At 47.0% G+C, this 17410-nt stretch overlaps 1 protein-coding gene across 1 annotated transcript in view; it reads right to left on the reverse strand.

Annotated features, from left to right (window-relative positions):
- The window catches only part of RGMB (repulsive guidance molecule BMP co-receptor b), a 30063-nt gene extending 13122 nt beyond the window's left edge, over positions 1-16941 (reverse strand). The window contains exons 1-4 of the mRNA XM_032335673.1: positions 16623-16941; positions 15565-15640; positions 12047-12324; positions 5992-6500 (exon numbers count right to left, since the gene is read on the reverse strand). Coding sequence (XP_032191564.1) covers positions 5992-6500; positions 12047-12324; positions 15565-15569 — 792 coding nt within the window. The 5' untranslated portion in view covers positions 15570-15640; positions 16623-16941. The remainder of the gene's footprint in view (positions 1-5991; positions 6501-12046; positions 12325-15564; positions 15641-16622) is intronic.
- Between the last annotated feature and the right edge of the window lie 469 nt (positions 16942-17410).

Below are 17410 nucleotides of genomic sequence, written 5' to 3' on the forward strand. Positions count from 1 at the left end.
CTAGACCCTGCTGGGAAGACAGAAATCCCAGTATAAGTGAGGGGCCACCTTGACTGTGCTAAGTGTAAAGGGAGACTGTGCCAAATCCTGGGAGTAAAAACAGTGAACTGTGACCGCGAGCAGGGGGACAGTTATGTGCTGGCTACATCAGCCCATCTCTCTAGCCTTTCTTGACACCGGTGACAACTTGCTAAGTAGGAACACCGAGAACCACTCTACCAATGTTCTATAAAGAAACCCCGAATGGCTCGTTTTACACACAATCCTCCACCAACTGCTGCACGTTTGTTCTGTGCTTCGACTGAGAGGGAGACAGATCCCCCCTGTATCTCCCTCACCGGTTCCTCACCCCCACAGAGGGCCCTGTGACACACAGTGGGTTCCAATGCAATGCTGAGTTAATCATACTTTTTTTTTTTTTAAAGATTTTATTTATTTATTTGACAGACAGAGATCACAAGTAGGCAGAGAGGCAGGCAGAGAGAGAGAGGAGGAAGCAGGCTCCCTGCTGAGCAGAGAGCCCGATGTGCGACTTGATCCCAGGACCCTGAGATCATGACCTGAGCCGAAGGCAGCGGCTTAACCCACTGAGCCACCCAGGCGCCCTAATCATACATTTTTATCAGAGAAAAGGCTACACTGAGCAGGAAGCTACAACTGCAAACTTCTTCCCCATCCGTTCCCCAATATGCCTCAATCAGTCTCTCTCTTTCTGTTTGGTAACCATTCTTGCAAAAACGAAGACCAAGATAAGGAGCTATTATAAAGAGATGGCAAGAATTTCCTATGTAACAGATACTCCTAACAAAAGAAAGAGCAATTTTAGCCATTAAAAGTTAGTAGCAATGTATCTGCAAGAAAGTTTGTGATCTCTGGAAAGACAGGGCTTTTTAGAAGATTTTATTTATTTATTTGACAAAAGAGATCACAAGTAGGCAGAGAGGCAGGCAGAGAGAGAGGGGGAGGCAGGCTCCCTGCTGAGCAGAGAGCCCGATGTGGGGCTCCATCCCAGGACCCTGGGATCATGACCTGAGCCAAAGGCAAAGGGTTTAACCCACTGAGCCACCCAGGCGCCCCAGGGCTCTAGAATTTTAAGGAAAACACCACTGCCCTCTCTGTAACAATGCAACATCCAAGAACAGTGTCCATAGATACACAATACAATCCTGCCGCTGGAGTATGAGGCACTGTCTTTAGTTGATAAAAATAAGAATGATCACTATTGTGTAGCTCAGACTATCTCTATAAAGATACTAAAAAACATAGTGGGGGGACAAACACTTGGCCACAAAGATGCACTCGGCCTGGGGTTTAAGGAGGATGGTTTCTCCAGAAATTGCTTAAAATGACAGTTGAAAGCCTTTGAAATGCAGGCAGGCCTGGTGGCTTTTCCCCTATTCTCCAATAGAGAATGGGTCCAGAACACTAGTTAACAAGCCTGTATACCGCTGTGAACAGCAACTACAAGCGAAGGGGCATCAGTAAAGAGGGGAGGACTCAACTCAGGCTCTAGGACCCCACAAAGGAGGATGTCTTGTTGTGAGGGAACACCTTGGGTTACACAGTTTGAAGGAAGGAGCGGGAAAGCAAGAACAAACTGAACAATCTAAGTCTTCCTTAGATGATCTCTACTATCATCAACCAGTCCAAGTTTTCAGGCATTTCCCAGAAAGTAGCTGGAATCTGGGATTGAGGGATAATTATGATAATTTTCAGGCCATTTCCCAGAAAGTAGCTGGAAACTGGGACTGAGGGACTTTAAAAAATAGATAACTGCCAGGCCTGGCCCTCTTCCCACACTTTGGATAGGCACTGGTGCTCCTGCCCATGGGATTACCAGGAGCTGGAAGCCTGGAGCCATAGAAGTAACAGGCGAAGGCGTGCGTGAGCACTCCCCTGGCTGAGCGCTCCCCCAGCTGGTCTGCAGTCACCTGGCCTGGTGCAGACAAACAACACACCTCGTTCCCAAATGCAAACACTTTAAGGTAAACCATTTTTCTCAGTCAAGGAGGAAGTATGGAAATTTTTGTAGCAGATCTATAAAGGAACCTGCTGTCAACCCCCACCTCCCCTTCTAGTTGTCATCTTGTTTTACTGAGACTGAAGGACGGCATGACAAAGCTGGAGGGATGGAAAAGGACACGATTACATTAAAACCAACAGAAAAATAAACCAGAGGTATCCAAAGCACTTGTAAAAAGTAAGTTTGAAACGTATTCCCATTGTTTAGGTGTACAGTAAATGCATTCCTGAAGTTTTTTGGAAAAGGAATCACTTTAAATGTACCCGAGAGACTGGCAATCTTAATACACACTGCTAGGAACGTATCTGTACAGAATCTCATCAGAGAATTTACCGCAAAATCACTTTCTGTAGCCATGGCATACACAAATCCGTAGAGTGCACCTGAACAGAAACAGACACACAGGAGACGAAGGGGCTGGCAAAGGGACTTCGCAAGAGGTGGAATAGGAGATAACCATCTGCACAGGTGATCTAGCCTAGTTACCGGTCTGAGGCCCAGGTGAGCTAGGTACACGCGTCCTCTTTGGAACCTAAAAAGTTTCCTCCACCCCGCAAAATAAAAACTGCTTTTCTTTCCTATTTAGCCAACTCTGCCAGTTCTAAGCCCGTCCGTCTCGTCTCTCCTGTCCAGGGCCTGCAGGCCTGCAGCCGCCGCTCACAGCCACAGGTGGGGGAGATGGCCCGGAGCTGGTGTGGATCTCCGTGGAGGTGGGAAGGTGTGCCAGAAAGCCCCGCAGCCCCTGAGGTGGAGACAGACAGCTAGCCCTGGCCTCCCCTTTAGGAGCACACCTCCTGGCAAAGTGAAAACCACATAAGACTCCTCTGAAGAGAGGGAGACAGGCGCAGGATAGGGGGCGGTGGGGGGCTAAGGGTGTGGTGGTGGGGTGTGTGTGTGTGTGTGTGTGTGTGTGTGTGTGTGTGGCTAAAAGCACAAATGGCCTTTAGGAAGTATACCTGTAGCGCCACACTAAGGTTCCCAGGGCAGGGGGACAGAGAGGAGATGGGGGGGAGCTAAGGTCACACTGCCGAGTGTCGCAGGTCTAGCTGCCCTAAACTCGCTGCCTGCTCTGTGGATGAAGGAAAAGGCTTAACTAAGAAATGGCCCCTTGAATGCAGAGGACTTCACTTTCTTTTATTCAGTTTAGATATTTTTACCCTCACCTTTTGTCTTTTTGTGATGAGAGAAAGGTACCTGAGGGCAATTAGGGATCACAAAGAGGACCCCGAGACTGCTTGCTCAAGGAGCCACGTTCCCAGGATTGAGGTAGTGTCTTAAGGACCTCACTGTGCCTCAAACCCTGGCTCAGTGACTTAGTTCAGTGCTGAAGGTATTGAAATGAGTAAGTGCTTACAGACGACAATTTCAGCAGCACAGCTGACCATCGTCTACCACAGCACTGGTCAGCTTTTCCAGCTAGTGACACCAGCACACAGGTCATTAAAAATGTCTGACCCCAAGGACGATACGGTATCTGTCAAGTGCAGTGCTAAGTTACCAAGGAGCTGGTCTATGTACGTGTTTGTGGGCTCAGTAGAGCAGAGACCTGTACAAAAAAAATCTTCTGAAAGGTTTTGTTTTTTTTTTAAGTATTGCAGTAGACATTAAAAAAAAATCAGATCTTTTGGGGAACTTCAAATGTATTTTTTGCCTCAGTGTTATTTTTATTACCATCATTTTTTCATTGCTTAGAATTTTTAAAAGATTTCATTTTGGCCCTGGGTAGGTAAAAGGAAATTGCACTGCAAAATTTTAGGCCTTTAGTTGTGCTTCACCAGCACAGGTGACATCATCACGGAGATAGATCTTCGGCAGTAACTTTCCAGATGCTTTTGGGAGTTCTGGAGAGAGCTGCAAAAAACAGAAGGAAAAAAACCCCACAACTATCAGAGGCAGGTGAAGCCACAGAGTCATGGGCTCCTGAACAGCATGGTCACCAGATGTGGGAATTACTTTCCAACAGTGCACTTAAAGACCAAGTATTCTCATTGTCTGCTGGAATTTAAGTCAGAGGACAGCTTGCCTCCCTCATCCCTTTTAGAAAAGGCAAAACTTTTGATCCTTATCACTGTAGGAGAAAATGAAGCTGTACTTCTTATTCATTTGCTAAAAATGATGGCAGACCTGATCACAAATGAAATGGATCCCAACCTAAAGTACTTCAGAGTCAACTGTTCCATTTATAGAATATTGATACTCGAAAGGTAACTAGTTGTTCCAATTAATTCCAAAACAATCACTAAAAAGTACAGAATTCTGAAAGGCTAATTAACAAGTAGAAGTGACACACAATTGGATGGAAGGCACGGAAAATTAAATTTAAGGCTTGAGTATTTCCCCATGCACAAAGCACCTGCTCCTCTCCAAAGTACCGCTGACGGCCCTCCAAGCCCTCAGTTACCTACACCATCAATGACGACTTTCTCCATTCCCAGTGGAACTGCTTTTTTGATTTTTTGGTCTCACGTTTTCCCTAAAGGCTATTCCCAGGTTTTATGCCCTAAGACGCTGCAGCAATGATGGATTTTTGGCCATAGTTTGTCTTATAACTTCATAATTGTGTAACTTTCTACCGCAACTTATAGCCGACACATATTTTAACATACAGATAGGAAAAATTATTTACATACTTATAAAAACCAGTGGAGGAAAGGTTTATATGAGATGTAGGATTTGGAAAGGCAAGCCTGGGCTTTTACTGGTAGCTGAAGTGTAAACATTTTTGAGTTCCCCTAGATGTCTGGACTAATGTAACAGACTTCTTTGTTTTGAGCAACGACTTCTAATCTTAGATTTGTGAGACCCCTGGGTGTCTCTAGGTATCTCTGGAGGTGCTATAAAATTACCTCCTCAAAATGCCAAGTAAAATAATTCAAATTCACTTAAAAAACATGCCACCCATGTTTGGAGGCAAGGGAGGGTGTTCTGGAATCAAAAGAACAGTCATAAATATTACTAAAGCTTGATCCTTGTCAATTACATTTTAGTCTAAACCAACTGATGAATAAAGGAAATTGAGCAAGATCAAACAGTTCTGTGTGATTTCTGTGATTAGGGGAGACTGGGAAGAAGCTGGTTACTTGGGACAGTCTTTCTTCTGGAAAACCTTTTCTGACCTCTACATTTACTTACTAATGCCTGAATTAGTACTCACTGGCAACTGGGAACCTTGTTCCTAGCTCTTCACCCATTTGCACTGACACTGGCACCTTAAAGTTGATTTAAATGAACTCTATTAGGTATCAGTTTCTTTAAAACAAACAAACATACAAACAAACAAGAATACAGACAGGCAGGGTTAGCTGAACTTACTTTTGTCAGTTTTCCCCCTGGCTTCTTCATTAAATTGTTTTCCTGAGATTACATACACGTTATATATCACTGCTCCACAATACCCAACTCTAAAATTGCTTAGTCATGACAAGGTTAATAACAAAAATACTCTGCGTTTGCCACTAGGAAGCTGGCCTATAGCCATTGTATTTTTACTACAGTTTCCAAATTTCCAATAAATTATGTTTCCTGACGGGCCATTGCCCCAGGTTTCGGAGCTTTCTCAGAACACCCAAGTGAGTCATCTGAAAAGTCAGAATATGGATTTAGAAACCAAAGTGACAAGAATCACACTCAAAAAAGACACCACAAAAAAAAAAGTATACATTTTCCCCTTAAACCAACCTGTCTTTTCATAGAAACTCAACTTGTGTTTTTTTAATTTTTCGTATCACTGCTTAAACTTAGACCCACATTTTACATAAGCCCTAAGATTCCAGCGAGAAATCCTTTACAAAATTTTTCATTTAATCCTCCATTCACCCTGTTAACTGCTTGCCAAAAACAAGAAAAAGTTCCTTTTAAACTAGGTCTTCTGTATCATACTTCAAGAATTGTCCAAAGGGGAAAAAAAAATTGTCCTAAGAATCAAACACCTTCAAGTTACAAGTCAGAAGGAAAAAAAGTATACTTACTTTATTTGTAGCAGTAGCACTGGATCCAGGGACCACAGGCACATTCGTCACTTGAACTGAAAGATAATTATTATCTATGAGTGGCCAGGCTCCTTCCACTTTGCACGTCTGAAAGTGATCCTTGAAAGTTCTAAGGTGAGGATCTCCGAACAAGCCACAAAAAAGGTAACCAGGAGGGTTCAGATCCCCTCCCCCGTGTTCTCTGGCTCCTGCGTGGCTGTGATAGTTACAAGGGTCATGGGTCACTTCAGGGTTGGTAGAGGATGTGGGTCCGTCCTTAGAACAATTCCTCTGGCTCATGAGGTCACTGATACCCAACACAGCAGAATGGTATACCAGGTTACCACGGCAGGCTTTTGAAGTTCGCTGGGTGCAGCCAGCATAGGCACGCAGAGCCTTGCAAAACTCAGAGTCAAAGCCGTCAATGGCAGAGTTCAGGTGCGCAGTCAGGGCCACAAAGTCCGTGGTACATTTCTGGATTCGACATTGGGCCGGCTGTTGGCAGTCACCTATGAGAAAGAAGATAAGACCCAACATTTTTTTGAATGCTTTGCAACTTCCTGAGCTTCATGAGAAAATGACATCCTCCTTTGGAAACTGTTCTATATCATACCCTCCTATTTTAAGAAGGCCTTCAGAAATAGGGTTGCATTGTGCTTTCGTGTGTCTCACAAATTCAGCCACTGGGAGAAAAACTGCATGCAATTAGTTACCTTAAAACTTGAAATCATGAGCTGCTGTGAGTGAACACGAGTCTGGCCCAGTATTCTTACATGAAAATTATAAGGGAATGGCTAAATGGAGTACCTTTTCACCCCTGCTATTGCTTACAGATTTTGAAAAAGATTCCTTTGCTCTAAGGCCAAGCCAAAGATGTGAACTTTGGTTTTGATTTTGGAAAGGGCGTAAGTCATTTGCTTTGGAAAGCATAGCGTCTATGCACAAAACCACAATTAAGGCTCCACGCCTCAGGTTGGGACCCCTAAATTATAGCATGATTAGTTAAAACCCCTTTACCTGACTCTAGTACAGCTACAGGGTAACAAGAAAAAATCCAGGTACTAAGTTATTCTGTATTTCCTTAGGGGTGTTTATTAGGGAACTGAACATAAACTGACAATCTCCTGAATGCTCTGAAATCTAACTGTTCTCTTAAAAAGACAGAGTGACTCATTCGATCAAGCTGTGTATTTACTTCTCCCTTAACATCCATCACTACTGGATCCCAGGTCACAAGTAGGTCATCAGGAAAGGTACACTAAATCAAAAAGAACACCAGATTGAAATCATATTGCAAGGACAGTTGATTCCACTGACTGTTTTATTAGAAAGAGAACCAGGGGGGCGCCTGGGTGGCTCAGTGGGTTACAGCCTCTGCCTTCGGCTCAAGTCATGATCCCAGAGTCCTGGGATCCAGCCACACATCAGGGCTCTCTGCTCAGCAGGGAGCCTGCTTCCTCCTCTCTCTCTCTCTCTCTCTCTCTCTGCCTACTTGTGATCGCTGTCTGTCAAATAAATAAATAAAATCTAAAAAGAAAGAGAACCAGGGAACTACAGCACACAGAATTCTTAGAGTATATATAAATGACTTCTTTCCTTAAGTCAACAGTTCAGATACACCTAATGATTAAAGCACAGCTAAAATAATTTAAAAAAACCCCAACTCCAACTGCCTTACTTTTTTAAAAAGTCAATTTTCAAATTATGTTTTGCCACTAGCTCCTCATATAAAAAAATTAAGAGGCGCCTGGGTGGCTCCGCTGGTTGAACACCAAACTCTTGATTTCAGCTCAGGTGAGAATCTCATCATCTTGGGATTGAGCCCCATGCCCAGCTCACTGTGAAGTTGCTAGTCCCTCTTCCTCTGCTCCTCCTGCCTGCCTTCCCCCACCACCCCTGCCCTACCACCTGCACACCCTCTCTCAAAAAATTCTTTTTTTAAAAATTAAAAACCTCTCAAAGCATAAAAAGATACAAGAATTGCCAATACTAGTTCAGTTGTGTGCGCCAGTTTTATATTCTGACCCATAAACTGGGAATGCTAGAATTACTGAAAAGGAAAATACTTTTCCTAAACATCCACCTCAAGTTTTATAGAAACTAATTTTAACACGTACTTTGTGTTACTTAAACATTCTTTTTAGGTCTCTAAACTGGAGAAACTTTCCATACTTTCAAGTCTCAGACTCCTCAGCTCAGAAATGAGAGGAGGTTGTTTTTGTGATTTGCTCCAGGCATAAAATATTTTATAATTCTTATTCAAGGTGATGAGGAAAAAAGAATATATGTTAAATATGTAATTATTTTAAGATGTGGGGATAAATTTCAGGATAGTATCAAGATTTAGGACTTCAGCTGATGAAGACTTAAAATTAACCCTGGTATCATTTTAGAAAAATACTTTATAATCTTTCCAGTATGAAGGTGCTTTTAAACCTGAATGGAATAACCTGTAATCTCTGTTTCTGGCTTGAGTTAAGCAGGAAAGACTGGGGGATGACAACCTCTCAAGCCACCTCTCCCACTGTTTTTATATTTCAAAGACCAAGAAGGGAAAAATGTAGTCTAGATTGGGCTCTAATGTGAGTTAAAAAAAAAAAAAAAATTACTGTTTTGGGGCTATGGACTTACAGCTATCACTAAATCCCATTAAAAAAAAAAATCACAAAAACACCTTCATATGTTTGGCCTATCTCATGTTGGCTCATTCTAGAGTTGACAAAAGCAGCTCCTATATTTACAGAATTTCTCTCTCCAAAGTAGATCAAGTCCTTTTCAACCGTTTGACTTAAAAAACCAAAAACCAACCAACAACCTCAAAGGCATTAAAGCCATTTTACATATTGGAACAATCAAGACAAAGGGATATTAAAAGCCTTGTCGTGGCTGGATCATAAATAGCTAGAACAAAGTCCAGGATAAAGTGCCTTTCCTCAATCTTTTCCTTCCTCAGGTCACAGATGCTCTAAATTCCTGATTCTCACAATAGCTGACAACTTAAAAAAAGACAACTCTTCTATCAATTATTATTATTTTTTTCTTCTTAAATAAGATTTCACAGCAAGCAGAAAGCAAGGAAATAAAAACTGGGCCAAGATCAGTGAGTAAAGAACAGCTCCTAGACTATGAATAAATGACAGGACAGGAACTTTCCGCTAAACTTGCAATGCCTATTTGTTCTTTTTATGGTCTATAAAATCTATCCGAGCATACATTTACTTATAATTATTTTAAATAGTCATAAAATATCCAAAGTAAGAAGAGCATGAGATGCAGATGTAACTGTTCGCAAGAGAAGTAGGATATAGACTCCCACCTCCTTTGCCTTCCTTGTCCTCCTCCCCTCTCCCTTTTCCCCAGCAGGCAGGTGCCAGTTCTTTTGAGAAATGTCACATCAAACAGAACTAACTCCTTGTGTTCTTTTGCGTGGGATGAGGTTTCTAACAGCCTTTTCAAATAGAGATGATGGGAAAAGAGGAGGACTAACTAGAGAGTGCATCTGGGTCAGCAGTTTCGGCCCATCACAGGCTCCTGTATAATGACTAATTCGCAGCATACACCCAGAAATATCCAGGCTTCATGAATTTATAATGACAGCGCACACTTTGCCTGTTACAGGCGGTAAAGTAAGCTTCCTGTCAAGATGCCAAGACAATGCAGAGCAGAAACAATCTCAAGGATGTAGCCAACAAAGCCATGAAGAGTATGAGTAAGCAAGTAACTCCTATATTGCATCTCCATTCAGGAATTGTAGAGATTTGCTTAGAGTGGATGTAGGGGAGGGGGGGGAATGAAAGGACTTTTTTTATTTCCTAGGGCAGAAAACAAACTCTGCTGTTACAGATGTCTCCATTTTTCAAGTCAGATGATCAATGATTGGTGTGATAGTGTTTTCATTCCAGTTAATGAAAGTGCTAAAGGATTTGTGGGTCTACAGCTTTCGTTAATGATTCAAAGACCTCACCATTCAAGACCATTTCCTTGAGGCCAGGACTGCACGAGTGAATTTGCAGCACAATCACCAGTTTATAATAAAAGAAATAAGATATGCTGAAGCTGAATTAAGTGAAACGCAGGGCCATATGGGGTGCCGAGGCAAATTATACGGATCCAGGCATAAAACATATGGTAGCCCATCTGCAAAGAGCACTCCACTAGGCTCTCTGAAGAGAAAACAATCTTTGCATTTCAATACCAACACTCTTCAAAGAAATCTTTCAAAAAAGGAGCCTTTTTTTTTTTCCCCCTGTAACCAAATTAATCATTCCACCCCAACAAGTTGTCCACAGGTATCACTCACCACGGAAACTCTAGGTAGAATCCAATGGTGACTTTAGTGAAGACCCAGGAAGATACTGAGAGGAGGTTCACATCCCAAGTTCTTGAAATAAGGCAGCTCACATTAAATATTGTAACAACTTCAGTTTTTCATTACTGGCCAGAAAAGAAGTTTTCAAGGACCACATTCCAATTTTGTTTTAGAACCCTCTGACAAGGAAGGGAAACAATATCCAAGCAGTCATGAGGGACACACAGTCCTAAAGAATACTTCAATTTCCATTTCAAGAAACATACACTTTGACATTAAGAAGACAGATTCTTCACACAAAATGCTCCTGAATGTAGCTTTTGACACATGATTAAAAATTTCCATGTGACCATAAACAGGTTGACATTACTAAGATTCTAAAGTCACTTATTTAAAACCTTAATCGCGGTAAGGTTTATCACTTACTATCACTTACTTAATCACTTACTTTCCCACCCTATGTTCCCCCAAGTGAGTGTTAAAACGCAGCTGTTCCATCACAATGCAAAGTTCCGAAACGTAAATTAAGTCTCCTCAAATGCCACATTTTTCCCCCCATGACTTAGAAGACCTCCCAGATTTTTAGCAAGGCTGCTATGACTTAATAAATAAATACTACTCCACACAGTTGGGTGGCATTACAGTTCAGGATTCTCCAGATCAGAGAGCCGTTGAGACTGTGGTCATAAAATACAGGACAAAAAAAAAAAAAAAAAGTCTCGAAGAAAAACTTATCTCATGCTCTAGTTGTTCTCAAAACAGAATTTATCTTTCAGCCTGACACTGAATAAATTCTTTAGACAAACTCCTAGACGTGGTCCTTACTTAGAAAGAAGGTCCTAAACATCCCCACCCCCGGCTTTCTTGAGATACAACGCACACAGAACATTGTGTTAATGCAACTTATTTCACAAGAAAAATAAGTACCACCTGCGAGAAGGCTCGTCTGCGGGCCTACTTCGGTAGGACCCGACAACTCACTCCTGCTTCCACGCGGGGAGCGCCGGCCTCCAGAAAGCCTTGTGAGATCTGTCAACCCCCTCCTGGAACCCGAAAACACGCGGCGAGCCACAAAGCACGAGTTTCCCCCAAAGAGGGTGAAAGCTGAATTAAAAGCAGCTTTCGCAAATACGAAAGAAATTCCTCTGTTAAAGACGTTTAAGTTACTTCGAGATTCACCCCCCGCCCCCGGTTTTCAAATTCCGCTGAGAATCTCTACACGTGGGGCCATTTCTCCCCCTCATGGCCACCCCCAACTGCAGAGCAGCAGCACAAGGCTCCCGGTCTCCCCTCGAAGGGGGCGGCGGCGGCGGCGGAAACCTGATCCCAGCCTGACTTTCAGTAAACACCGAGACAGTGAGCAATAAAGCACCCGGAACATTTGTCCCGGGGGCGCAGCCCCCGCCGCCCCCGCGCTCTAAATCTTTTGATAAGCGGCCGTAGGGAAGGAGATTTACCAACGGTCCCAGTCGAAGGCGGGGAAACCGGAGGGAGGGAAAAGAAGGGAGGGAAAGAGGCCTCTCCACTGCGCCCTGGGCGCGCCGCTCGACCCCGCGGGTGTGTTCCTGCCGCCGCGCCCCGAGCCCGGCAAAGGTGCAGGTCTGGAGCCCGGGAGGCCTCTGCCGTCTCGCCACGCCACGCTACACCACACCGCCCTTCTGCCCCAACGTGTGCCTTCGGGACCGGGGTGTTTGGGAACAAAGCACTCGGCCCCGGGCTGGCTCCCCTCGCGCGCGCGCCTCATACCTGCGTGGAGCAGCCCGAGGCTGAGCAGTAGCAGCAGCAGCAACGCCAGGGGCGGCGGGCAGAGCTGGGGGCGGCGGCGCTGCTCAGCCCCGGCGGCGGCAGCGGAGGCGGCGGCAGCGGCGCAGGAAGGTGCTGCTCTCAAGCCCATGCCCGTCCATGCAGGTCTCGTGGGCTCCGGCGAGGGCGGCGGCGCGGGCGCCGTGTCGGGTTCGTGGCCGTGGCCGTGGCCGTGGCTGCGGCATGGACTGGGGGACGCTCCTCGCTTCCTCTTCTTCCTCCTTCAGGCCCGCGTCGGGTACGGGCCGCCGCCACCGCCGCAGCGAAAAGCGCGCCGCGGGCGGAGCGAGGCGGCGGCGGCGGCGGCAACGGCAACGGGGCGCAGCGGCATCGCGGCGGCCGGAGGCGGCGGGCGGGGCAGAGGGGGCGGGAGAAAAGACACAAAGACCGTGAGCTTAGCGCTGAGCCCAGCCCCAAAAGCGCGGGCGCCCGGGTCCCGGCCAGCGTGGGCTCAGCGGGCGTGGACCCACCGGCGGCGCGCCCAGCCCTTAACGAGAAGCCGCTGGCATCCCGGATATCTGCGCGGCGGACCTGCGGTCAATCAATCTCAGCCCCGCACTGCCGCCCCGCCCTCCCTACATGCGCCAATCCACGTCGTCCCCACCCCTCCGGCCTAGCCCCTCCCTCCCACCCCATTGGCTGGAAGCGCGGGACCTCTGGGCCCAGCCCGCCACTCGCAGGGCCCAAAGCGCCCGCCCCCCGCACCTCCTCCCGCCCTCAGCGTACTCATTGTAATTCGAGTTCCGCGTCCGCAGGGTGAGAGTCCGGTCCGCCGCGCCCGGGCTCTACCTCCCTCCTGCTCCCTCCGCTTCTCTCCCCTTTCCGCGATCTACTGTTTCCTCGTGCCCGACAGAAACTGCCGACGGCAACTCTTTTGTCGGCGTTAACAAAAGCACCCGCTTTTGACTTCCCCTTTAATTAATGTTGATCGGGTTTAACTTCCCCTGAAGGTTTTTTGGTGTGTGTGTGTGTGTGTGTGTGTGTGTGTTCTAAATCACCCCCACTCTGTCCCTCGCGCTCCAGCCCCGGCTCCTGAGAGGAAGCGGGCGCTTTTACCCGGAGCCGTGCGGCAGGTCCCCTCGCAGCCAATCACATCTGCGGAACCGCGTTCCGAGCCTTTCCCGGACCTTTTGTAAAGCTAGCGCCCAGAGGCGTTGGAAATCCGAACGCGACCTGCGGTCCGGAACAGATCGGAAGGGCTGGGAAGGGACCCACCAAGCTCCCGGCGGAATTCGCGGGCGGCTTGTGCGGGGCTCTGGCGTTATTGTTCCTCTGACATTTCCCTTCCTGAAAGCAGCGGGGAGGAGTCTGAGAGTGGGCGAACTCCGACGTGTTCGGTTACAATGTAATTAGGTTAATGAGGATAGTGAGTTTTTAATGCAGTGTGGAGTAATTACGCCACCGTTTCTTGTTGCTCGGCGGCTTTTCCACGATTTTTCTTAGTCTATTAGCATAGTAATTCAATGGCAGGTCACTTTCTACTTTTGTCACTTGGATAGATCCAAAAACGAGGGGGGAAAAGACCCGGTCGTGTGCCAGGAAAGAGGTTGCCAAATCTTGTCACAGGAAAGCATGTTGTGAGGTTGATGATAGGTTCCAATTTGTTATCAGTAGGTGCGAAGTGGTATCTAATCTAAAGAATGGCTTCAAAGACTAGGAGCTACTTCCACTGTCCTTGCCTTTGCCATTCCTCCGAGGGGCTCGGGGTTGCCGTTTTAAATTCACTTCTAGCCAAATTGCAGTTTGCAACCCTACCGGTTCACTACTCATAATCTCTAATTAGCAATTTCGTATCAACCACCGACACGTTAATACTCCACATGTAACAATGTGCTAATCAATGGACTAGGATAATTGAGGGCAACCCTTCGATCACTCCGGCTTACTCATTAGACACATTATGAACTGTACAAACCACTAGGTCCCTAATGAAGGATGTCTATCTATTTTTACTGTAACTTTTCATTACTTACCTATTACATACTATGATGACTCAAGTGGTAAACACACCTTTCACTGCCCAAGATATAATCCAAACCTTGTGTATATCCATAATATGCTTAATAATAGCTTCAGAGTTGCCTGGAGAAATGACTTTTCGCAGGCAGAGTTATCTGATAATGATTTTTAGATAGTATTGTGGAGTAAATACTATGAGACCAAAAATTTATTCTCTTGCAATTCTTACATGAAATACATGAACTGAAATTAGTGAAATGCTGGTAAACATCTTTTAAAAGAAACCAAATCTGAGCAGTTTTTCAAAGTATTTTGCTAACAAAAACTAACAATAAGATGTTTCTTTTCCCTTAACCCAAGATTTAATTCACCCCTATGAAAGAAGCATGCCACTTTATTGATCATACTTCAAAACACATAACCAAAAGTTAAGATCAAATTCAGTTTAGGTGGGGTTTTTTCGCTATCATTACTTTCACTGGTTTCTCCCCCTGCCACTTCTTCCCCACCTCCTTATATACTGTGCCTTAAACACACAGTGCTCTAAATTATTTTATCAATAGAGGGCATCCTCGAGCCACTACAAATTCTTGTATAGAAATGGAACTGTATTTCAGAGGGAAAACTTCATTTTTTTCTAAGGTGCTTTATTGCTCATCTGTTGTAAAATTTGACAAGCCCAAGATTTATAAGGCTAACAATTCATTTTTTATTACCACATAAGTGTTCAGCCTGCTTGAGTAAAATGTTAATTTTCACAATTAAACCGCAAGGTGGTTCCTGTTTTCAAGTCTTTAGGTCAGTTGACATACTCGCAGGGTAAATTCGGACTGTTAGCAAGATCCCGAACGGGCTTGTAAAGCAAGAGCGTGGTGAATGGTCGCTTATAGCGCATCCATTCCTCCGGCTCGAATACCATAAGTTAAGCAGGATTTTAAGATTCTGTAAAGAAAAATCTGGGGATTTTCCTCCCATAAAGTCAATGACTTATAAAAGTCTTACATCTTAATCAGAAAAAAAAAAATCATGACGTGACAGCTTGCACAGCTCACATACCCACCCTATTTCTTGTTACTTGTACTCTTTCTCTCTTCATCTTTGCTTTCAGGAAGGAAAGATGAGACCAGAACAGCACAATTAGAGGACACAGCAAAGCATCCCATGGTATGAACGTGTAAGTGAACAGAATTAAAACACATGCCAGCAACATGAATGGATTCTGAATAAGAATGAGAAGTTTCTTTTCCTGAACCTATTATACATGCTGTCTTAACTATTCCCCTGTTGATTTATCTCCATTTCCAGACATCTAACACGAGGGGCTCACCTAGGACAGAGGAGCTAGGGAGCTGACCGCGATAACGATTTGTGCTACCCATTCTAGAGTAAGCCCCCCACCCCACCCCCGCCCAGCTCTCTAGTCCAGGATGACCGCAAAGCGGGGGCTGAAATAGCCAGGAGTCCGACAGCCCAGCAGCAAGCAGCTAGTGGATTGTACTTACATCATTCTTAACCCTTCCGATCCTGGAGGGGGCTTGACGGGATCAGGGGGCCCCCGAGCTCTGGAGCACGCAGGACCTGGGTGTGAGAGAAGACCCCAGAGCCTGGCGTGAGCGCTGCGCCCCCGGAAGGAGGGGGCCCGGGGCGTGAGTGGGGGCTCATCACCCGAGAGCACACAGCCGGCGCCCACGATCCCTGCGGGCTCTGCAGCGGATCACACCGCTCAAAGCGGCAGGTGCAAAAAGCATTTGGGAACCGCTTGCCAGCGCGCGGAGGTAATGCGCTTCCTGTCCATTTATCTCAGGAAACCAGCGCAGCCTTCTCTTCCAAACAAAATTAACCTCTCATTAGCCAGCCACTGACTCCCGAGAAGACCTTAAAAGCTTTACCAGCTCGCTAATGTATTTAGGCTTTTCTTCCAGGCAAACGCGGCCGCTGTGGTGACTGTCATCAGCCCGGGGGGAGGGGGGGTCCTCTGGGTTCCCCTGGGAGCCAACCGCTTACCTTCCTCCCCGCCCCCGTCCCCAGGCTCAAGTCTAGGAAACTCTGGCCAATCTGGATCCCAGTTTGTGGTACTCCGCAGACCCGACACGCCTGAACGGACTTCACACCACAAGTCGCCAAAACAAGTTCCCACTAGTTTCAAGAGCGCCCCTCATATCACATACTCAGCTCGCCTATCTTCAAGAAATGGGGAAGGGTACCCTGGAGGTACTTCTATGGACAGCTGTCCCTGGGTCATAGGCACTGACTGTCCTTTACAGCGCCAGCCGTTTACGCAGCAGGGACAGGAAGCAATGATCCGAGGTACGGGGAGTAGTGTCAGCTAGGATCTAGCCGATTCCAGGAGTGGAGAATCAAATGTGGTTCTAGGTCTGCAAGAGAAGCCTTTTGGAGCGTTGGGGTGTTCTCACCCTGGCCCCCCGCCGCCCTGAGGCTGGCAGATTTATACCACACAGGTGGACCAAGACCTAAACAAAACAGTCCGGGCCTCTGCCTGCTGCTCGCCCCCCACGTCCCCCTTGGCCCACCGCAAACTTCGACAAAATAAACAACTCACCACAGGCATTCCCTTGTCTGCAGCGCGACGCTTGCCAGCTGGGAAAATAAGCCGCAAGCCACGCGGCGGGGGCGCAGAGGGAGGGCAGCGCGGCGCCCGCCTCTCTCCCCCAGGTGGGGGCAGCGATACCCGGGGGCAGGACGGAGGCTCCGCCTCGGGGGCCGCTTTCTCGCCTCCCTGACTGCTGAGTGAGCGCCGGGCGAGGGGCTGCGCCCTTCCAGTCAGCGCGATCTCTCGGCCACCCAGGGAAGGGGGCGGGGAGGCAAATCACTCAGTTCCCTCCCGCGTTCTCGAAGTGTCTTTCTCTCGCCTTAGGTCTCAAAGAAGACCAAGCCTAGGGGCCTTCACCCCACCCCCTCCAGCCCTACACCGCCCCCTGTAGGCACTACCCGGATCTTTCCGGCGCCGCTGATGAGTGGCGGGGACCGGCGTCCCAGAGTCCCAGCCTCCGGGTCCCGGCTCCGCTCTCTCCATGCTCACCGCCTCCTTACCCCCAAGTCCCGCACAAAGAGGCCTTTCACTCTGCCAGCGCCACCCTCCGCGCCGCCCTCCACCCCGCCGCGTTGCCTTTGCCCACCCGCAGGACCAGCCGATTCCCGGTTGGTGATCGTGGCAGCCCTCTTGGGGCAGGCCGGCCAAGGACGCGTGCAGGCTGTTCCCGCTCGGCGCCTTGGCAGAGGCACAGATTGGAGTCCCCCGCCCGCCTTTCCACGATTTTCATCCGCTGTGCACCAGCCGCCACAAAATGCACCCCTTCTTCTACATAAATGATCTCTGAGGGTCTCCCG

This window comes from Mustela erminea, chromosome 3 (assembly GCF_009829155.1).
Source record: "Mustela erminea isolate mMusErm1 chromosome 3, mMusErm1.Pri, whole genome shotgun sequence".
NCBI classification, from domain to species: domain Eukaryota; kingdom Metazoa; phylum Chordata; class Mammalia; order Carnivora; family Mustelidae; genus Mustela; species Mustela erminea.